Source organism: Mastigoproctus giganteus, chromosome 11 (genome assembly GCF_048544385.1).
Source record: "Mastigoproctus giganteus isolate SK-2022 chromosome 11, ASM4854438v1, whole genome shotgun sequence".
Taxonomy (NCBI): domain Eukaryota; kingdom Metazoa; phylum Arthropoda; class Arachnida; order Uropygi; family Thelyphonidae; genus Mastigoproctus; species Mastigoproctus giganteus.
The window spans coordinates 74,222,909-74,246,577 of NC_143585.1; the positions used below are offsets into that span (position 1 = coordinate 74,222,909).

Here is a 23,669-nt window from a genome sequence, read left to right on the forward strand (position 1 = left end):
GCCATCTACCATCACCCTCAGTGAGCGATCAGAGAGAAAACTGGATAACCAATTACTAAAAACAGTTGGCAAACCATAAGATGGGAGCTTGTTTATAAGACCTTTATGCCAAACACGATCAAAAGCCTTTGAGATGTCAAGAGCAACTACTTCTGTTTCACCGAACCTTTTTATTGAATTAGTCCATAAATGGGTAACATAAGCCAGAATATCACCAGTGGAACGACACTGACTGAATCCATACTGGCGATCGTTGATCAGACGGAAGGTTTCTAGGTAGTTTAAGAGTTGGCGGTTAATTGATTTCTCCATTACTTTAGAAAGAGTTGAAGTAATTGCAATGGGACGATAATTGGATGAGAGGGATTTGTCACCCTTTTTAGGAACTGGCTGGATATGAGCAAATTTCCAAGCAGAACGAAAAACACCTTTGGAATAGTAGTAGTGGCATGTGATGCAAGAAAGCAAGTGTATGAACTTATGCAGCATCAGCCAAAAAAAAAAAAAAAAAAAAAACACACCATTCCCTCCAAATGCCTGTCCAGTTCCTCCTTAAATTTATTTAACCTGTCAACTTCCACAACGACAGATGGAAGTTTGTTCCAGCAATTAACCACCCGCTGGCTAAAGGCAAATTTCCGCACATCTATTCTACATCTGTCTTTTCTTAATTTGAATTTATGCCCCCTTAGGTTCGTAATCTGAACACGTGGAAGGATCCCATCAGAATTCAGCGTGCTTAACCCATTCAAGGCCTTATATACCTCAATTAGATCACTGCGCAGGTGCCTAGTCTCCCGCCACTGCAATTTGCAGAACTTAAGCCTCTCTTTGTAAGAGGATCCCCTCATTCCCCTCACCAATCTTGTTGCCCTTCTCTGTACACGCTAAAGTAAATCTACAATCTTCCTAAAATGAGGCCTCCAGACCTGTACGCAGTACTCAAGGTGTGGCCTGACCATTGCCTTATACAGAGGGACAATCACCTCCTTCTCCCTGCTAGCAAAATTCCTATATATCATTGACAAAACCCCATGACCTGCCCTGGCAGCCTGTCTGCATTGCTCAGAAAACTTCATATCTGACTGCACAATTACTCCCAGGTCTTTTTCATTTTCTATCACCTTAAGTGTAGTACCCCACAGTTGGTACGTTTCTCTCGGGTTACTTCTACCCATATGCAGTACTTTGCATTTGTCAAGGTTAAACTTCAGTTGCCACTTCTTAGCCCATCTGCCCAAATTATCTAGATCCTGTTGCAGTAGCACACTGCCATTACTGTCATTAACAACCCTGCCAACCTTTGTATCATCGGCAAACTTCGACATTAAGCCTGATATACCTTCATCAATATCATTGATAAATAGACAAAACAACAGTGGACCTAACACTGAACCCTGTGGGACTCCACTAATAACATTAGTCCACGAAGAGCAGCACCCATTGATTACCACCCTCTGTCTTCTCCCACTTAACCATCCTTTTATTCATTGTAGCAACTTACCCTTAATACCATTCTGCTCCAATTTGTACAATAGTCTTCCATGTGCAACAGTGTCAAAAGCTTTCCTGAAATCCAAATATATGATATCAAAATTATTTTTTGCATCCAGTTCCATTGTAACCACATCATAATATCCTATCAAATTTGTCAGACAAATTAGAAAGTGAAAAAAGGCGGCAAAGAATAGAAGTTAGTTCAACAGCACAGGTTTTCAGAATAAGTGGAGAAATACCATTGGGACCTAGAGCTTTCTTAGCATCAAGATTCATCAAAATCCTTCTGACATGCTTTTGACGGAAGACCACAGGAGACATTGAATGGAGCGTGTTGGGAATGGTGGGAGGTGTTTTACCAAGATCATTAATATATGAGTTGGAAGAAAAATGGGATGCTAGCAGGTCAGCTTTATCCTTGGCTGAAGTGACAACAGAACTATCTGGTTTGGACAGAGGTGGGACCAGAGATGGGCAAAAGTTGCGGCCAATAGCTTTAGCAAGGGACCAGAATGCTCGGCTACCATTAGGGCAAGAAGCAAGGTTTTCTACTCTTAGCCCGTTCAAACTCTAGTTTGGACTGATTAATAACTGCTTTACAACTGTTGCTTGTTTGTTATTTGGTTTTTAGGAGCATTAGCAACTAAGGCCACATTGCTCCGGGATATGCGGTGGTCATTCACTGACCTTTCCGCAACCTCTGTATTTGGTGGTGACGGGCTGAAACCCCGGTCTAATCAAGAAGCGTGTGCTACGCACTGCTTCTCCTTCCCACCTGGCTACAGAGGCGCCTACAATTGTTGCGAGCTTTGGTGTAGGCAGAAAATGAAACTGAAGAATTAGAAACAAGCCAATTACGATATGCAACATTCTTCTCTGGAACAGCCTTAGCACATTTATTGGAAAACCAAGGTTTAGATAAAGGACAAGATTTTAAAGTGGAGTTTGGGATAAAGGATTCCATTCCTGCAAGAATAATTTCACTGACACGATCTGTGCAAACGTTGATATCGGAAGTTTTGAAACAGTAATCCGACCAAGGAAAAGAAATCTCGCAGGTCATCCCATTTTGCATTCTTGTAATGCCAAACAACACGAGGATGGGAATAGCCATGAGATAAAGGTTCCATTGGAGAAGAGACAATCACCATGTTGTGATCTGAAGTGCCTAAAGGACCTCTCACTTCGACCGTGTACTTAGAAGGGTTGTTTGTGAGAAAAAGATCAAGCGTGTTGGCTGTATGATTAGGATTATCAGGTATTCTTGTAGGTAAATGAACAATCTGTGCAAGGTCATTAGTAATTGCAAAAGCCTCAGCATCTCGACCAGCTGGGTCGGTGTGACTAGGAAACGGAAGCCAGCTGGAGTTGTGAACATAAAAATCACCAAGGAAAATTACCTCACTGTTAGGAAAGTTGGACTGGAGAAAGTCAAAAAGCTCCAAGTGATTAGTGGAGTTGGGAGGATGGTAGAGACAACAGATGAATTTTACACAATGAGGTAGAAAGATTTTAAGCCAGAGAAGATCAAAGAGAGTAGATTCCAAATTGCCAAGTCTCTGACAGGGAATATCAAAACAGATATATGCACAAGTACCACCTTTGAGGCGAAAGGAATCATATAGCGAATAATTTGGGCATCTGAGATGAGCAGTAGTTGAATCAACTGATAACTGAGATTCTGTCAGAAAAAGTACATGGGGTTTGGCAGACTGCAAGTGGAAATGGAAATCGTTAAGATTAGAATTGAGAACACGTATATTTGTGAAATGAATCAGGAAGTGCTTGGGAGGTTTAGATCTTTTAGCAGATATGCTTGCTCTATTAGTTTGACAATTCATGGTGTATTCAATAGTAAGAAAAAGTGGGTGGGACATGCTGTAGGAAGTAATGAAATTTTTGGATATGGCATACACATGGTAAGAATATACCCAGATCCTTGACATAACGTGGCGTCGACAATGCTCCCCGCATACACACTACTTGGACTCCCTCCAGTCACTATCTGGCAGAATAGAGGTAGCAAGATTATACATTAGCTGATCCGGAAGCCTTCTAGAGAGTTATCATTAGGTTCAGTCCAGTGTACTAACTAGTGGCCAGCCTGCGAACACTGTTTTAGAGCTGTACTCTCAAAATGTAAGGAATATTGGATCTCACCACGATGTTCATCATAACCTCAAAAGTCATCAATCATACTGCATGATGGAAAAGGTAGGGAAGGGTTGACCGGATTATTAATCAATATTCAATATCATGCCCCTAGTGATATCATTCAATATCACTAGAACAGCAAAGCAACAGGCACGAAGTAGGAGCTGCGACTCAGAGGAGAAAGCGGCAATCTCCAAGGCAGAATGCGGTGGTTCCACAGAAGTTAGTTATTGCTGTTTACTCTGGGAGATGGGTAATATATTGTGTAAAAAGGATAGGTGGAATACGACCAGGGTATGTCTGCCAGAGGCCAAAGTTGATCTTGTAGAGCAGATTTAAATCTTTTAAAGCCACAAAGAGTGATACTGTTGTACACATTCACATTAATGACTTTAAGAGTAAGAGATCTGCAGATTTACTTATCAAGTACAGGATAATGTTGAAAAAAAGTCGTGAGTTAGGGTTATATTTGAAGTGTCTGCAATTCTGCCAAGACACAATAGGAGTACATGATGAGAGCCTTATCAATCAATTTGGTCCTGGAGAGATTGTGCAAGTCTCATGGGTAGAATTTTTTTCGTTGTGGTCTATGCTTGCTAACAGGAGCCCACTTCTAGAATGGGACACACTTAATAAGAAGGGGTTTAAGAGCATTTGCTGATGCAATCAAGGCAGCATCAGGTGGGTCAGAAAACTGCTAGCTTGAGGGGATTCACAGACTAAATGGTTAAAAGTAGCTGCACTTCTATTAGAATGAGCAGTGGTCTGGAGGGCAGGGTGCTGAGGTTTCGAGGACTGGTGGGAGTCATCATGAAACAATTAAATACATGGGCTGTGTTAGGGTAACTAAGAATAAGAATAGGTGCATGTATAATTGCATGTACACCAATGCTAGAGGTATAGTTGATAAATTTGAAGTGCTAGTCAAGACATCAAAGGTGGATATTGTTGGGATATCAGAGATGTGGTGTCGCAAAGATATAAGGAATACAGAATTGGAATTTGGGGAGTACAATGTGTATAGAAAGGCCAGACTGGATAGGATGGGAGGAGGGATTATGCTGTTAATTAAGCAAATCATAAAATCTAAGTAAGTGCATCCAGTTGACATAGATGGACGGTGCAATGTTGAACTGGTTGGTGTGACATGAGCACTGGGAAATCAAAAATGAGAGTTGGAGTATGTTATAGGCCTAATGGCTCTAATGAGTATGACAAGCAATTGTACAGAGAAATAGATTGGGCCAGTAAATCAGACTGTATTATATTGGGGGATTTTAATTTCCCAGATAGTGATTGGAACTTTTGGATTGGTCACATGCACAATAGAAAGACTTTTGTGGATTTACTGGATGACTGTTTTCTACAGCAGCATGTTCGAGACAAGCAATCAGAGAGTGTAATACTCTTGATATGGTTATCAACAGTGATTATTCCCACATTAAGAATTTTCAGATAAAGGAACCACTAGGAGGCATATCAGTACATTGTTATCACTGTCACCCAGTGGTTTCTTTATCTGTAAATTCTTAATGCATGAATAATCACTGCTGATAATCAGATAAAGAGTATTACTCCCTCTGGTTGCCTGTCGAACATTCTGCTGTAGAAAACAGTCATCCAATAAATCCAAAAAAGTCTTGCTCGTGTGCGAGTGGCCAATCCACAAGTTCCAGTCAATATCTGGAAAGTTAAAATCCCCCATTATTAGACATTCTGATTTACTGGCCCACTATTTCTCTGAGCAATTGCTCATTATACTCATCAGATTTATTAGGCCTATAACACACACCCACTCTCATTTTTCCTTTCCCAGTGCTTATGTCACACCAAACAGACTAAACATTGCATTGTCCACCAACATCAATTGAATGCACTTCCTTAGATTTTATGTGCTTCTTAACTAATAGCATAACCCCTCCTCCCTTCCTATCCTGTCTATCCTTTCTGTACACATTGTAATCCCCAAATTCCAATTCTGCACTGTTTATATCTGTGTGATACCACATCTCTGATATCCCAACAATATCTGCCTTTGATGTCTTGACTAGCATTTCAAGCTCATCAAATTTATTAACTATACTCCTAGCATTATTGTACATGCAAGAATACATGCACCTGTTTCTACTCTTAGTTACCCTAACACAGCCCATGTATTTATTTGTTCCACTATGCCTAGAAATCTCCATTGCCTTGCTTTCCATTCTGCTGCTCATTCCAATAGAAGCAGTGCAAGAATCACATTTGCCTCTGCCTGTGGCTGCTAACTTTTTAGTCTTCCTATCCCCCCCCCCAAACTAGCAGTTTTCTGACCCATCTAACACTGCCTTGATAGCTTCAGCAAATATTCTTGCACCCTTTCTATTTAAGTGTACCTCATCCCTGTAGAAGCAGTCTCTCCTGTCAACACGCACAGACCAGGCTGAAAAAAATTCTACCCCTTGAGCCTTGTACAATCTCTGCAAGGTCGAATTGATTGACAAGACTACCATGTGGGCTTTTAATACATCATATACTTCAGTAAAGCTTTTAATACAGTTCTACATGAAAGACTACTGTATAAATTGGAGCAGTATGGCATTGGAGAAAAGTTATTGCTGTTGATAAAGGATGATTGAGTGGATGGGCTTTGATTAATATTATTAGTGGATTGATATTTTGATATTTATTACATAAAGCAGTCTCAGCCAACCAATGGCAACCCCACTAATATTATTATTAGTGGAGTACCTCATAGTTCAGTGATGGGCCCCTTACTGTTTTCAGTACAGGTAGTTCTTGATTTTATGAGTTCGTTCCTAGCGAAAACTTGTAAAGCAGGAATTTATTTCTCATAGACAATGTTAAAAATAGGGGTTACATTATTAACAACGAAATTAGTTAGCTAATTAGTTTATGTTTAAACAATGATTGATTTATCCAAAGAAATGAAAACAGCCTGTAAAATCAAACAAATTATAACATTAGAGAAATTATTTATGACTTACAAATGTTAAAGAATATTTATTCTTCATCATCGACTAAATGCACACTCATTGACCCTCATTATTGGCTCAGCACTCGTTGGTTTGTTGCACAAGGAGTCGTTTTCTTCAGAAATGCTTCAAGAGGTGTTTATTTCCAAGTAATCTTCTCTTTTCTTTATAAATTTCAATAGCATGCATAAGCATTTTTTAACGGAATGCACAAATTGCAAGTAACACGATTTGCGTGGAGTAACAAGTTTATGAAGCTTAAAAAAAAAAAGGAATGAAGGGAAGATTCTGAAAATTTATGTTTTTTATATGATTGAAGATTTCAGTAAAGGGGAAACACATTTCAGCATAATAACGTAAAAACCCACACAATTCCAGCTTTTGGTATTTCCACAAATGCAATAACATCAAGTTTACTACCTGTTTATAATTGCTTGCCGTAACAGAAAAGCCCAATAAACCAGAACGTGCAAATTGTTTTTATTGTTTATGGTCGTGACTTCCAAAAATGTGCTTTAGAAAAATATCACAAAGCCATTCAAAATTGGTTCTTATAACAGAACATATGATAATGACGAAAGCGTAGCATGTTTAATGATTTGAATTGGTAACTAATACAATTTATACTATAAAAATGACCTTTTAGGGAGTTAAATAGCAAAAATTTGAACTTCCGAGGTCGTGGAATGAATTACCAAAAAACAATGTGTTATTGGGTTCACATTACTATATTTTTGCAATGCGATGGTAATGGATTAATATTGTAAAGCGGAGTACACTATTGTATAACTACATGTGTGGTTTAAAATGCGGTATTTATGAATGTTTAACATTCATATTTTGCAATTAATGTTCACCTTTTTGGTTTTTTTTGATACTTGATACTTGGGAAGAAAAAAAAATCGTAAACCCAGGAACTCGTAAAGCGAAAACTGCCTATATTTAATAATGATGTTGAAAGCATATAAAGTTTGTCTCATTACACAGATAATACAAAGGATGACATTGCGATTAATTATGGGATGCAACGCATACTACTGCAGTAGCAAGACCCAGAAAAATTACGGCTGGGGATGAGAAGTGGAACTTGAGCATGGTACTTCTTATGAAAAAAAAAAAAAAAGGTAAAGTGCAGCCATTATCAATCCACTGCAGGATGGAAGCCTCCTCAACATAGGTTGGAGTTACTTCATATGGGCAGCAGTAATACCAGAATAACACACCAATTAGGTGGAACCACACTCAAGGTGGTGGGGAATAAAAAAAAAAAGATTTAGGGGTAGTTGCTGTCCTCATGAAGAGCTCTGAACAGTGCAGACAATCTGCTAGGACAGCCCATGGTTTCTGTCAATGTTCTATCACACCAAACAATACGAACTGGAGTATTATGCTTATCACAGTATGCCAATACTCTGATAGTCAGTGTCAAAAATTTCCAAGAAAAGAATGCAAAAAAATGGGAGTTGAGAGCATTCCATACTATGAAAATAAGCATCTCCAGTTTGAGATTGATTTGCTTTTTATGAGAGCATTAGCAACGTAGTCCATTTGAATAGAAACAGGAAGTGATGAAAAAAAAAGCTTGTATAAGCTTGCTTTATACAGCATAAGCCAAAAAAAAACAATCCTATCCACATCATTATCATTCCACTCTTAATAATTTGTTTCACCCTTCCTTATATTTTGAACAGTGCAGACAATCTACTAGGAGAGCTCATGAAGGGGGGGGTGTTCTGTCAATGCTATACTGGAATTTTGTCAGATAGTATGAGCTGATTATCCCATTGTATAAGGCAATGGTTAGGCTACACCTTGAGAATTGTGTACAGGTCTGGAAGCCTCAATAGCAAATCAGATTGATAAGGAGATGGAGGTGTACTTTTACCATGAAAGAGTACACCTTTTTCATGAAAAGGTTCTGCACATCACACCACTTGGAAAATAGACACCTGTAAGGAGACCTGACTGAAGCTAAGGCTTTAACTGGATTAAGTAACTAAATGCTGCTGCTGGTATTCTTACTCTTTCTTAGGCACCACATGTCACATAAGGAGACCAACTTAAATTGAAGAAAGATGACAGCAGGACAGATGTGCAAAAATTCCAACAATCAGTTAGTCTCTGGCTGAAAGCCAGAGAGTAACTGATTGCTGGAACAAACTACCATCTAGTGTAGTAGTAGAAGTGGATAGTTGGAATAAATTTAAAAAAGAATTAGACAAATTATTATAGTAAATGGACAGATTATGTGGGTAGGTTTTTTTTTTTTTGGCTGATGCTGTATAAGCTTGCTTCCTTGCATCATTTACCACTACTAATACCTTGTATACGATTTCACTCAAATGCTATCGTGATTGGTATTCCAGTAAACCTGAGAAATTCCATAAACAATCTGAGAACACAAGTTAGAGAGAGGGAAAAAAACTGCATAAAAGATGACCTTGTCTTGTAAATTGTTGCAGTAAACAGCAGAAATCAAAAAGGCATACTACTAAATATAAGGAAGGGTTAAACAAATTATTAGAGAGGAATGACAATGATGTGGGAAGGATTTTTTTTTTTTTTTTTTGGCTCTTGCTGTATAAAGCAAGCTTATACAAGTTTTTTTTATCACTTCCTATTTCTATTCAAATGGACTACTTTGCTAGTGTTCTCATAAAAAACAAATAAATTTCAAACTGGTGATGCTTATTTTCATAGTATGGAATGCTCTTGACTCCCATTTTTTCCATTCTTTTCATGGAAATTTCTGACACTCTGACTATCAGAGTATTAGCATACTGTGATAGTCATAATACTCCAGTTCATATTGTTTGGTATGAATTATGCTTGTGTGTGTTTATTCAAAGGCTAACTTACATGTTGTGAAGGAAGAAAATCAACTGGATTGAGTGGAGCTCTCTCCTGTGGATTCACAAGAGAGATTTCAAATCAGATAACTGAAGATCTCCCTCCATTTCAGATCAGCCAACTGAAGACACAAATGAAGAGGACTTTAAAAATTCCTCCAGTTTCTGAGAGATCTAAACCCAAACCTTTAAAAAAAGTAACAATGTAAAACCACTATACTGTCATGCATGACATATTTCCATATAAAATCTCTCAATTCAAGTTTTTTAAGCAGACTACTACATGCATTTTGATTTGAACTATAATTTATTGCCAAGCTGGAAATGGAAGAGGAATGGTCCAACAATTCCTGTTGGACAGATGAAGCACACTTCACTCTGTTGGGTAGTATGAACACAAATTTGGTGTGGGTTCACTGCTAATTTCATCATCAGTCTATACTTTTTTTTGAAGAACTGATGGCTTAAGAGCCAAAATCATGTACTTTCATGGCAGCACAGTATGACAGGTTGTTATCAACTCAGGTCACACCTAGTCTGTAAAAGAAACAAGACGTTATCTTCATACAAAATGTATACTCAAAAAGTATTAGTTGATGAGTTAAAGAGATCTTTAGCCCCTGGAAAAGTTATGTCATTTGCTATATTTTGTTATGTGCCTCAACTCAACACATCCCAAAACATTTCCAGTATCTCATTTTAGGAAAGATGTGGGGGCTGCTGAAACCACTAAAGAGAAGGGCAACAAGAAAGGCTTCAGTTCTGCAAATTGCAGTGTTTGGAGACTAGGCACCTGTGAGGGGAGCTGATTGAGGTGTTTAAGGATTTTGAATGGATTGAGTAAGCTCAATGCTGATGAGATTCTTCCTCTTGCTCAGACCACACACATGAAGGGGCTCAAATTCAAACTGAGAAAGGACAGTTGCAGAATACATGGGTGGTTGGAGGGAATGAATAGGTGACATGAAGTTTTTTTTTTTTTTTTGACGATGTATAAGCTTGCTTTCTTGCATCATTTGCCACTGCTAATATGATACATTAAAGCAGTGCTTAATATTATGTCCTGAGGTAAATCTAACTGTGTTAAAGCATTTCAAAGTGGTCTTTATTACGGTTGGCAGATGGCCGCAGATAACCGTAATAAAAATTTAATCGAAAAAAAAAAAAACACAAAATGAAATAATTGTATTACTTCCCCTCTCCCCACACACTCACTATTACCTACTTTATATTGGGACATATTACACTCCAGAAACATACCATTTGTTTTTCTGTTATGGAGCAAATGCGTGCCTGTTTGGAGATAAAAAATGAATCAGATAGTAATATGTTTTGAGGAAAGTGAATTTGAATCTGATTTTAGCAGTGTATATGAGCTAATTTTGGTTTGAAGGTATTTTTTTGTTTGGAAAGCTGACACAGGTTATGTCTGGACTTTTTTTTTCTGTATTGTGTTCACAAGGGAAAGAGACAAAGAGAAAATGAGCGGAATGTTCCACTGAAGCTGCAAACTTTAACTTTCATTTCGATAATACTTCTTTGTAATATTGTTCTGGTAAACTGAATATTATTAATAAAAAATTTTTATATGTACTAAAACAAACTTCATAAAAAAAAAAAAAAAATCACAGTGGGCACAAAGTGAATTTTAACCTTTCAGAGGGTACATCAAAATTTTTAGAGCAGCAGATGCATCAGTGTACAGATTTCACACAATCAACTATTTTGAAATAAATGACAAAAAATATTTGAGAATGGGAAATTTTTAAACTTTATTGGATAATAATATCAAAGATTATTTTGATCTTATTATGTAACAACAGTCCTGTTACCCAAAAAATATATTTACCCTACTGCCTTAAAGGCCAACTTCCATTTAAAAAGCTTGCCATACAAAACAACTGTGAAATTCTATGGAAAATTAACATAGCAGGTGTTTATTTAAAACACCAAAACGGTGCCTTAAACATTATCCCAGAGGCTCACATCTGGTGAGTTTGGACTTGGCACACCCAGGATCCTGAGCTGGATATCATCATCCTTCTTTTTCTTGGTGATTCCCTTCTACTTCTTCCCCCCCCCATCCTGCCTGATGGCAAAGCATTGAATTAAAAAATTATATAAATATACATATCTCAAATACACATATGTAACATATCTCAAGCCCATGCCAAACACAAGAATATCTCAAATTTTAAACTCATTTAAATAAGCACTTTAAAATATATAAGGCCTCAAATCCAGAACTTATTTTATAATCATCCTGTATTTGCAAATAAAAAAATAAATATTTTTATATTTAGTGCAATACTGGAGTATCCGCAAGGGTTCGTAGTAACCATTAATACATACTCGAAAACAACATTTTATTTTTGCAGCGTTCATATATATTTTTTAAACTCAATATAAAAAAGTAAAACTGCCTGAAACCCCCACCCTCCCGATGGCAGTGGACCTGTTGTGACTATCTTCCCGCACATGTATAATGCATAGCTGGCAAGCCCGGTTACTGCCCATTTTAATCAAAATACCAGCTGTATATTTTTCGATTAAAAAAAGTGATCCTAATGTACATCAAACTGATCTTCGCGTAAACTTGTGCACAAAAATTTGTGATGCCACTTACTGACCTTAATAGTGTCCAATGGATGGCCTGCAGCTACCAAACACATTCCCCCAAAGCCACCGGCAAAAAAGTTCTTAAGAGGACTAGTTTTTGGTTCAGGCATTTTAAAAACGTAAACTTGAACAGGAAATAAAAATGAGTTTACAGGTATACTACTTTAATAGGAAGCTTATTGCGAATTAATACAGCGCCACACTGAGTAAATACACATGACTGAGAAGTCTCGGCTAAAACCCGCTGCGTGGATTTGGCGCTGATTCCACTTCCCTTTTTGATAACGATAAAATTCACTTGTTCAAATTCGGAAAAACAGAAATACTGGTGCATGCGTGCGGTGGCCTATTGTCCCATGATGGGGGCTAAAAGGGATAGGGTTCCCACATGATAAATAAAATGCCCTTTTTTCTTTCTTTCTTTGTTTCTTTTTTTTTTCTTTTTTTTACTGCTACATGATGATTAACACCCTTTAGCACTGGGTCCGCTAGGCCCTGATTTTCTCTTTTCCTAAAAGGAAAAGTGAAAATTACATTAAAAAACTAGCGTTCACCTAAATTTTGTGATGAAACGTCACTGAGTGTGCGCGAGCGAATTTGTTGTAGCGGCCTATATGTAATCCTATGGTGCATGTAGGGCAGCTGCCCTAGGACACAGCTGGGGATGGGTGGGGATCTTTCAAGTAATCCGTATTACCTACCTACTACGATGTCCTACGATCCGTATTACCTACCTACTACGATGCTGGAAGAGTGTTTGTTCACTGGTCTGCTTGTCGCGTCCGCGATATCGTAACTGTTACGCAGTGTTATAAGTGTATGACTTATGGCCATATTGCTAAGTTTTGTAAAGGTGGCGCATGTTGTGGGTACTGTTCGGAAGAAGGTCACTCATACAAAGAATGTTCAAATAAGGAGAAAGCTCCTCGCTGCATTAATTGCTGGCGTAAGAAATTGCCCAGTGATCATACTGCAGTTGATCGAGTGTGTCCCGAATATAAGAGGGCAAAGGAGTTAAGTCAAAAGCGAACAGATTATGAGAAGTGAAGAGTTCTTTCGACGGTAAACATGGATGCGCAGCCTGAGTGGGTACTGTGGCGATTGTTGCGGGCTTGACTTGTGGTGTTTTTGATATAATATTGTATAAAGTTTTCTTGGGAAGAGACTCAGTGTGAGATCAGTCTTTTGAAAGTCAGACAATTGTAAGTTATTATTTTAAAAGTTTTTACCTTCTGAACGAGTAGAGGTCTTCCTCCTCGAGGAAGGGGCGGTAACTGAAATCACATGGAATATTAATTTATTTCATGTGACGACAGGCTAAAGACCGTAAAAAATTGTAAGTCATCTAATTAACAGAATGAGTAAAGATATTTTTCGGCTTAAATATCATAGTGGTGATCGATCACTAAAAATAAAGAATGGTAAGTTTTCAAAAATATTTAGTCATTAGTGCATATGGGCAAATTTGCCTAGGTGGAACAATGGAGTTCTGTTGCTTATATGATGATTACCTACCTACTAGGTCATACGCATGACAATACAGTATACACCAACTAAGCATACGATTGACGTTCCTGTACAAAGCCTGGAAGCAGTGGAAAAATAGTTGGGAACAAAACTGAGCCTTGTGCATTCTGCATTCCAAAGTGTTTGGCTATGAAAGTGTTTGGTTCAACAGCCAGCTGAAGTGTGTCACTTCAGCTGGCTGTTGGTGGGAAAAAACCCCTACAGCCAAATTTCATTTTCCTATGTTAACAGTAGAAAGATGAAAATTTTCCGCATGCGTTGGAGAGCATCCAACGTACGCGGAAATGGAAAGGGCACTAAAAGTTTCAAAAAATGCCAGCAGATGCAATTGGCACATTATGCAATGGTAAAGTACTGTTTGAATGAACTGCTAGGTATCAATGTTGAGGTGTTCGATATAGTGAGTATGGGCTTGGCACACCCAGGGTCCTGAGCTGGATATCATCATTTTTCTCTTTCTTGGTGATTCAATTCTACTTTTCTCTCTCTCTGGGTAACTTCAGAATTTTTTTTTTTTTTTTTTGCCTAGTGCAGCATAAGCCTCAGGCTTCCTTGCACCATATGTCTAATAATAATAATAATAATGACTAATTGTGTTGAGATGCTAGATATGATGACTACTGGTGTCCACTATATGCAGGAAGCATACTGTACTCTCGGTACGCCCACTCTCCAAGTCCTTGCTGGTCCCCCCCCCCTCACCCTTGAAATCCTGTGGCGTAGCCTATTCCAACTTCTAAAGAAATATATACCAGGTGAAATCTATGGCTTCTCACTAGACCTATCAAATGTTCACAAGCAAGGGCGCAAAATAATCACAGAAGTGTGCCAAAAATGGCAGGAGTCTTGGGACGAAACCACCAAAGGAGCCATTTCAAAAACGTTAATACCATGGGTAGCCACGATAAGTCCAAAGCCTCATTTCTGGTTTTCATTCGGTCTCTATGTCACTTTTATACTAATGAGCCATGGCCCGTTTAACCAGAAATTAATAAATATGGGCGTTGCGACTTGCGAATACGCCTTCGCGTTACTGCGGACTGGGACACGTCACATACCAAAACCCTACCGATGAACACCTCAGAATTCGCTTCATCACAAATATTATTGATAATATTTGTGATGAAGCCCACGTACCATAAAAGCTGTTTTTGAACGCAGAACTTGACTACAAAATGACCTTCATGCCACTGCTATTCCTTGACTATTTCCATGCTGGATGCGATGAACTCAGTAACATTAGTAGACATCCAAAGTTCAAACTGTGCATTCAGGCGCCATCACTTCCCCAGCGGTAGCACAGTGGTATAGTCACCATCCTCACCACAACGGGTGGAAAAAAAGCCCGGGTTCGAATCCCGTCGATGACACGAGGAACTTTAGTGGGCTTTTTTCACTCCGTGGCTGAGTTAGTCGGTTTCAGGCATAGATAGCAAAGTTTTTCCCCCAGAAACTGGGGTTTTTTCGTCCAGCAAAACAGGCAAATCGACCAGAGAACATCCGCAATTTACAGACACGAATACGGGATTATGTAATCATTTACGGATAACCCTAATATAATAATTTGATTTTTTTTTTTTTACCCCGCCGTCCACATGGTGCAATACGAAATGTGATTCATCGGACCAGACGACCTTCTTCCAATCAATCAAGGTACAGTTTCAATGTTCACGTACCCATTGTAGGCGCTGTCGCCGGAGAACCAGGGTTAACATGGGCACTCAGAGTGGCCTACGACTACACTGCCTCATTTTCAGCAGGGTTTGATGTACTGCATGTTGTGACACATTACTCTCGTCACCAGCATTGCAATTACTGGCGAGTTGCGCCACAGTCGCCCTTCTGTTGCCACGTACCATCCGAGAAAGCCTTCGTTCACCTGAAGCATCGAGGAGCCGTGGTCGTCCAACACCTCGCCGGCGGTTCGTGGGTTTTTTCTCCTCGGACCACTTTCGGTAGGTACTAACCACCGCTGACCGTGAGCATCCCACCAGCAGTGCCGTTTCGGACCCAGTCGTCTGGCCATTACAATTTGGCCTTTGTCAAACTCGCTTGTAAGTCCGCTGCCTTTCCCACCTGAAGAACAAGAGTAACACTGATTAACGGAACTCAGTATCAGGTGTTTTTTATACCGTGTCCCGACTTGCGCACGCGCCGCAGTTAACCTGCAGTTTCATCGATTTGCATAACGACTCGTTGGTCATAATGATTTGGCTCTTCGGTGTACATGATGCATTGAAAAAATTTTGAAACTAATGTTGCACGTGGAATGTTAAGTTTTCGTGAAACCGCTCCAGCACTAACGGACGAATGTTGATTTCATGCTGCAACATCGGGCACTTCAACAATAGTCATCGTGACTGGCAGACGTACTCCTCTGTGAGCAACAGTTGTCATTCATTTCTTCAAATTTTCTTGTCATTTTACACAGCCTGCTTTGGGAAAGTGGTCATCTTAATCTCTTAACTGATGGAGTTACTGTTCTGGAAAAGCAACTTTTCCAGCAAAACGCCATCTTTCTTTTGGAGTATTAGCCAAGAAACCAAGCTTATGCAGCATCAGCCAAAAAAAAAAAAAAAAAAAAAAACCCACTCCCATTTCACCCCTCCGTTCGTTCGAAATACCTATCCAGCTGAGCCTTAAATTTATTTAGGCTATCAACTTCCACAACAAGGGAGAAAAGTCTGTTCCACCAACCAACTACCGGCTAAAGGCAAATTTTCACACATCTATCCTACATCTGTCTGTCCTCAATTTGAATTTATGCCCTCTCAGGTGATTATTCTGAGCAAAAGGAGGAATCCCATTGGCATTGAGCATGCTCAAACCATTCAAGGCTTTATACACTTCTATCAGATCACCTCGATGGTGTCTAGTCTCCAGACACTGTAATTTGCAAAACTTAACCCTTTCTTCGTAAGAGCAACCCTTTGTTCCATTCACTAATCTTGTTGCCCTTCTCTGTACTCGTTAGAGCAGCTTTACATTCTTCTTGAAATGAGGCCTCCAGACCTGTATATAGTACTCAAGGTGTGGCCTGACCACTGCCTTATACAAGGGAATAATCACCTCCTTATCCCTGCTACAGAGGTTCCCAAACTTTCTCGGTTCACGGCGCACTTAGTGTCCCAGTAATTTTTTAACTGCACCCCTAGGCAAAAAGAAATACCTAACACAGTGTTTTTCGATCTTTTAATATATATACCTATATAACAAATTGCTAAAAATAAAATGATCTTGGGTGACATTTTTAACTCCATTACCTTCAACAGTATGGAAACTATTACATTAACAGACTCCATAAATGCTATCTTGGACCAACTGCTGCCTAACGATGATCTCACTATTGACACTTCACACCATCTATCTATTCGTGATTTAAACCAAAAATACCTTCCTTTAGAAGAAACAAGTCCATTCACTGCAGAAGAACTTACTTCAATCTTGAATAAAATTCAGTCAAACAAATGTCCTGGCGATGACCTGATTGACAACATATTTATCAAACACTTTTATGACCTAAGGCCCAAAGTTCTACTTAAATTATTCAACAACTGCTTAAATACTGGAACGTTTCCCAAACCGTGGAAACACGCCATTCTTAAGATTTTACATAAACCTGGTAAGCCACTAGATAATGCGAGATCCTACCGCCCCATAGCCTTGCTCTCTCACCTGGGAAAAGTGTTAGAGAGATTAATTGCCAATAAAATAACCACACTGCAGGGAGCCACAAGCTCCACATCCTCTCTTCAATACGGATTTAGGCAAGGGCTTGGATGCGAAGACGCCTTATTAGAACTCCACCACCTCATTGACTGCTCCACTTCCAAGTACGTTATGGCAATCTTTATCGATTTTGAGGGAGCTTTTGATAATTTATGGTGGGAAAGTGCCCTCAGCAGACTCCGTTCCAATCACTGCTCTCTTCAGCTTTATAAACTTGTTAGAAACTATTTTGCTGATAGCACCGTCACCGTCATCACTAAAAGCACGAAGATTAACAGATGTGTCTCCCGTGGTTGCCCCCAAGGATCAATTTTAGGTCCCTTGATTTGGAACCTAGTTCTCGATGATTGGCTGCTTAGGACGACTGAATTTCAAAATGCGCAACAGCTTGCGTATGCAGATGACATTATCATTTTAGTGAATGGAAACTCAAGATCTGAATTAGAACTCTATGCCAATAAAGTACTCTTTGAACTATCGTCCTGGTCCTCTAAGAACAAATTAAAATTATCCCCACCAAAATCGAAGATCATGATTTTTAAACACAAATTAGACTATCCCAGACCACCAGTTGTAAAACTTGACAAGAAATCACTTCCACTTGTCCGAAGCACCAAATTTTTAGGAGTCATCATCGACGACCGCTTTTCCTTTACTGAGCATATTCAACATCTGTCTGTCAAAGTTAAGAGTTTTACCGCAATGCTGCTCCAAATTACCAGACAAGACTGGGGACTGAACACTAAAACCCTACATCTATTTTATAATGCTGCCATAATCCCAATTACAACCTACGCTGCCAGCCTTTGGTTTAGACGTACTGCACTCAAAACAGTACAAACCAAGTTATCCACTATTCAACGTTGCTTTCTCCTCAGCCTACTTCACGTTTGCCGAACAGTATCAACTCCAGCTTTACAGACTCTTGCAGGCACCATACCACTTGACTTGCATGTTGTGTTTAGAGGGCTTTGCTTTTACATCCGCAAAGGCATTTCTGTGGAATTTCAGGGAATCATTGTTAACCCTCAGACTGATCCCAAAACTGAGCGAACCAGATGCTGGAATTTGTTAGTGAATACCTGGCAGAATAGATGGAATTCTACCGAAAAAGGAGCTATCACCAAAAACTTCGTTCCCGACGTAACTGCACTACTCTCATCATCCACCAGAAAATGGTTTTCACCCTCACTGTTTACCTCCTACATACTAACTGGGCATGGTTCGCTTAACGCAAAACTCTACCAATTCAGACTTTCCAATACAGTCTCCTGTCGATGTGGGCTACCGGAAGACTCTCCTCACGTACTTTTTGAATGCTCCATTTACGAGGATCTAAGATCGGCTCTTAAGGCAACAGTACCAAACTTGTGTCCCGGAGGTGAGAAGCTACTCATTTCTGTCAATAATTTCCAGGCCCTTCAAACCTTCTGCAATGCTGCTTTTAATCGCAGGAAGGCTCTCAACCTCAATGTTAATTCAAGAAATGAAACTGAAAATGTATCATAAATCATAATACAACTGTGCGCTGCCTCATCGTCCTGATGACGTCATATACAAAATTGTTGTGGCTTTCAAGACCACGCAAAGATTTTAACAGATGCTGCACTTCTCTGACTCATCCTTTATCAAGACTCTCTTCAACTAAACCTCTGCTCAGTGATACCGTCATCTACCAGAGACTTCTGACACCACTCCAGTTTAACAGAATTCAGAATTATATCTAGAACTTGTTCCTGCTGATCTTGTTTTTGAATGACATTACAACTCCTGTTTGACAATACACCTTTTCTCTTTGTGGACCACTTTGGGCAGCACTCCATACAGATGTGGGCAAGAAATGGATAAAGATTTTATTTTACTTTTTTTTTTTTTTTTTTTTAGTACTATTATTTATTTTTATTTTATTTTATTTATTTATTTATTTTTTTTTTTACTTTATGCTATTCTCATCCTTATTTCTTCGTCTTCTGCTGTTCTGTCTCCTGGGAGTGTGTGTGTGTGTGTGTGTGTGTGTGTGTGTGTGTGTGTGTGTGTGTGTGTGTGTGTGTGTGTGTGTGTGTGTGTGTGTGTGTGTGTGCGCGCGCGCTGTTGCCGGCTTGCTGGCGCGAGGTTCTTTTGAATGGCTCCAAACCCTCTTTGGACATTCAGTACGTGACTGTTGAGGTTGGCCATGGTTCTTGCGCAGTTGTGGCCTATCTCCCCGTGGTGTAGACGGACACTGGGCAGGCTTTCCAGGTGATCGCCTGCCTGGTGACAAAACGGCCAGAAACAACTAAACAACACAACAACACACACACTGCACGAACATAACGTTACACACATTTCTGGCCTGTTACAGTGCTCTGTAACCATCACAGTGTACAAAGACGGAGTTGAACTTTCGTTCAGGTGCCGTCCTACATAAGATACTATACATGTCTACATACCTATATAACATTTTTTTTTTTATATAGAAGTACTAAATAAAGATCAATTATAGATCACCACAAAATTAAAAAGATACGGTACAATGGATACCGTACACCGTTTTATAATTAAAATAAATATACAAATTAAAAAATAATAATAAAAATAACTTTAAGTAACTGAAACCCAAATTATACGGTACCCCAAGAATGTTGTTCCGGCACACTAGTGTGCCGCGGCGCCCCGGTTTAAAACCACTGGAGTACTATTTCAAGGCCACGTTCACCATCCTCGTTTTTTTTTTAAATTCTCCCAGAAAAGTCAGAAAAGGACACAGTTTAGGCTAGATTTGCATTCTGTTGCACATAGCACCAATTTCCATTTGTGTCAACCAGGGCCATGCAAATGGAAGAGTGCATTGGATGCACCGCACCAGGCGCTTGATCTAGGGGGGAGGCAGTCGAGGAGGCTATCAGTCTCAAGAAAAATAAACGAGTAGCAACCAATCCCCAAGTACCTTTGAACGGCCCTAGTACCAACTTTTTAAATTGAACTTTTTTGCATTTTCCACTTCCATATATGGGACAATGCCTTTCCATTATTCATTCCCTCATTAACGGTTTTCCACCACCTACAGCCAGTTGAAATTAAGCACTTTAATTATAATCTTCCTGAATATAAAAAGAGACGTTCCAGTCCTTTCAAAAAATAATTCAGAAATAAAAGCACTTGTATACAAAATGAATAAGTTTTGTATACAAATTCGAATTTTTTTTTTTTTTTTATGAAAACCCCAAGCACGAGAGGTATTAGAACCTATAGTACTTAGTACCGTGCTTGGGTTGGGTTGGAGGTTGAGAAGACGAAAGAAGATATTTGTTGACATCAGACCTGAACTTCTGTAGACTGTAATTTTCAGGAAATACGTATGAAGGAAGGTTGTTCCAGAAAACGGCAGTTGAATGAATAAAAGAGGAAGATGAAAAGTTGGTTCTGTGAGTTTAAAGTTGGACAGTAAATGGAAGTTGGCTGGTGGCGGCACGTGTTCGGACTGTTTTGAATGAGAGAGAGAGAGAGAGCGGGAATTATAGAAGCCAATTCAGAAGAACAGTGCCCATGGAAGTATCTGTAAAAGAGGCATGCAGCAGAAACAGTACGTCTATGAAAAAGCGAGTGGAGAGACTCTGTTAGAGATGAATCATTAATCAACCTAACTGCCCTCTTCTGAGTGGAATCAAGAAGCCTGAGAGAGGTTTTTGGGGCACCGCCCCAGATGTGGGAACAATATTCTATGGTAGGGTGGATTTGCGATTTGTACAGAGTGAACAGCTGTTTGGAAGAAAAGTAACGCCGAGAGAAAAAGAGAAAACGAAGTTTTTTAGATGCAGAGGAAGCAATATTTGTAATGTGCTTGTGCCAAGACAGATTAGAACTCAGGGTAATCCCCAAAAGAGATATATCATCTTGCCTAGAAATTGGAGTGTCACCAAAGATAAGCATAGGAGAATAATTTATCACTGTATTTTTTCAGTTACCTGACTATATTATGGGCTGTGCATAAATTTACAGAGAGTTAACCATGAACAGTAACCATGTTATCCTGCATGAGCGTACTTTTATATAATGCGTGCATTTTAGAGCCAGTGTTTCTTCATAGGATGACTTTCCTTCTTGTGGAAAAACAGTAACCATAAAATGCACTTTTTCTTTTTCCGATTTTCTGGGGGGAGGGAACAAAAATGCCATCCCATGCTACTACCTGGGCCAACAAACTGGGACACGGCAGTCTGTAGCTCACTGCCGATAGCCACCGCAAACTGCGCTACGGGAATGTCTATAGTGCGCTGCATTGGCAACACAGTGAATTTCTGAACTGAGGGTTTCTCCTTATGCAAATTTCGGTAACCTAACCTTAATAGAATGTTAGTGTATAATAACACTTGTGTACACTTAGGTTATGGAAATTGGTTACAATATGAAATGAAAATAAAATGAAAAGCGGCTAAATACTGTAACTCACTGCAGCTGTCTGTTAGCTCACTACCGATTCATTCACCATGTAATCGCTGCAACCGCGTTGAGGCACTGTCCGTAGTGTGCTACAGCAGTGTTGTTGTTGTAGTAGTACGAGTTTAGGACCATCAGCGACTAAAGCCATGTTATTCAGTGTCTGCGCGCGTAGCACAGTGATATCGTCACCGTCCTCCCCACACCGGGTGGAAAATGCTCGGGTTCGAATCCCGTCGATGACGCGAGAAACTTTAATGAGCTTTTACTCCGTGGCTGAGTTAGTCGGTCTCAGGCATAGATAGCAAGGTTTTCTCCCAGAATCTCGGGTTTTTCGTCCAGCAAACAGACAAATCGACCACAGAACACACGCAATTAACAGACATAAGACACAGCACAGCAGATGAAGTTAATTATTCGGATGGCCTAAATATAATTTTTTTACTCAGGGTCCAGTCACATTATTATGACCATCTACCTAGTATACAGAATGATGTAGCCTAATATACAGAATGATGTAGTCACAAAAGAATTGGATGCAGGGAATAACTTTGATATTATATATTTGGATCTTAGAAAGGCTTTTGATACTGTTGCACATGGAAGACTGCTGCACAAATTGGAGCAGTGTGGCATTGGAGGAAAATTGCTGCTATGGATAAGGGGATGGTTGAGTGGCAGAAGACAGAGAGTGGTAATCAATGGACACTGCTCAACGTGGACTAATGTTATTAGTGGAGTTCCTCAGGGTTCAGTGTTGGGTCCGTTGTTGTTTTCGGTGTTTATGAATGATATTGATGATGGGATATCAAGTTTAATGTCCAAGTTTGCAAATGATACAAAGGTTGGCAGGGTTGTAAGGACACTACTGACGCTATGCTGCTGCAACAGGATCTGGAAAGGTTGAACAGATGGGCTGAGAGGTGGCAAATGAAGTTTAACATTGACAAATGTAAAGTACTACATATGGGAAACAGTAACCCCAGAGCAACGTATCAACTCTGCGGTACTACACTGACAGTGGTGGAGAATGAAAAGGACCTGGGGGTAATTGTGCAGGCAGATATGAAGTTCTCTGAGCAGTGCAGACGAGCTGCAAGAGTAGCTCATGGTGTCTTGTCAATGATATACAGGAATTTTTCTAGCAGGGATAAGGAGGTGATTATTCCCTTGTATAAGGCAATGGTTAGGCCACATCTTGAGTACTGTATACAAGTCTGGAGGCCTCATTTCAAGAAGGATGTAGAGCTGCTGGAACGAGTACAGAGAAGGGCAACAAGATTAGTGAATGGAACAAAGGATTGCTCTTACGAAGAAAGGCTTAAGTTTTGCAAATTACAGAGTCTGGTGACTAGGCACCGGCGAGGTGATCTGATAGAGGTGTATAAGGCTTTGAATGGTTTGAGCATGCTCAATGCCAATGGGATTCTTCATCTTGCTCAGAATAATCACCTCAGAGGGCATAAATTCAAATTGAGGAAGGAAGGATGTCGGATAGCTGTGCGGAAATTTGCCTTTGGCCAGCGGGTGGTTGGTTGGTGGAACCGACTTCCATCACTTGTTGTTGGAACGGGTACATGAAGTTGATAGCCTAAACAAATTTAAAGCTCAACTGGACAGGTATTTCGAACGAACGGATGGGTAAAATGGGAGTGGGGTTGTTTTTTTTTTTTTTTTTTTTTGGCTGATGCTGAATAAGCTTGCTTTCTTGCATCTTCTTATTTTTGACTTGGACGGGGAAATTACTCAAGACAGAATCACTGAAGATATTTTACACAGGAACATTCGAGACTCGACCCAAGAAAAAAGAGACAAGGAGCACATAAAACCAAAATATTGCACCAAATCAAAGTCTCTAACCTTTGCAATTGGGTAGTGGATCTCTCTCCACAAGCGTGGAACC

At 39.6% G+C, this 23,669-nt stretch overlaps 1 protein-coding gene across 2 annotated transcripts in view; it reads right to left on the reverse strand.

Annotated features, from left to right (window-relative positions):
- LOC150078128 (mitochondrial carnitine/acylcarnitine carrier protein-like) overlaps positions 1-23,669 on the reverse strand; it is a 126,720-nt gene that overhangs the window by 86,604 nt on the left and 16,447 nt on the right. The window contains exon 1 of one of the 2 annotated variants that reach the window (XM_090384278.1): positions 12,106-12,315. The exons of the other annotated variant lie outside the window; for it this stretch is intronic. Within the exon in view, the coding sequence (XP_090240404.1) occupies positions 12,106-12,204 (99 nt within the window). The 5' untranslated portion in view covers positions 12,205-12,315. Of the gene's footprint in view, positions 1-12,105; positions 12,316-23,669 lie in introns of those variants that run through there. 2 annotated transcript variants of the gene reach the window in all.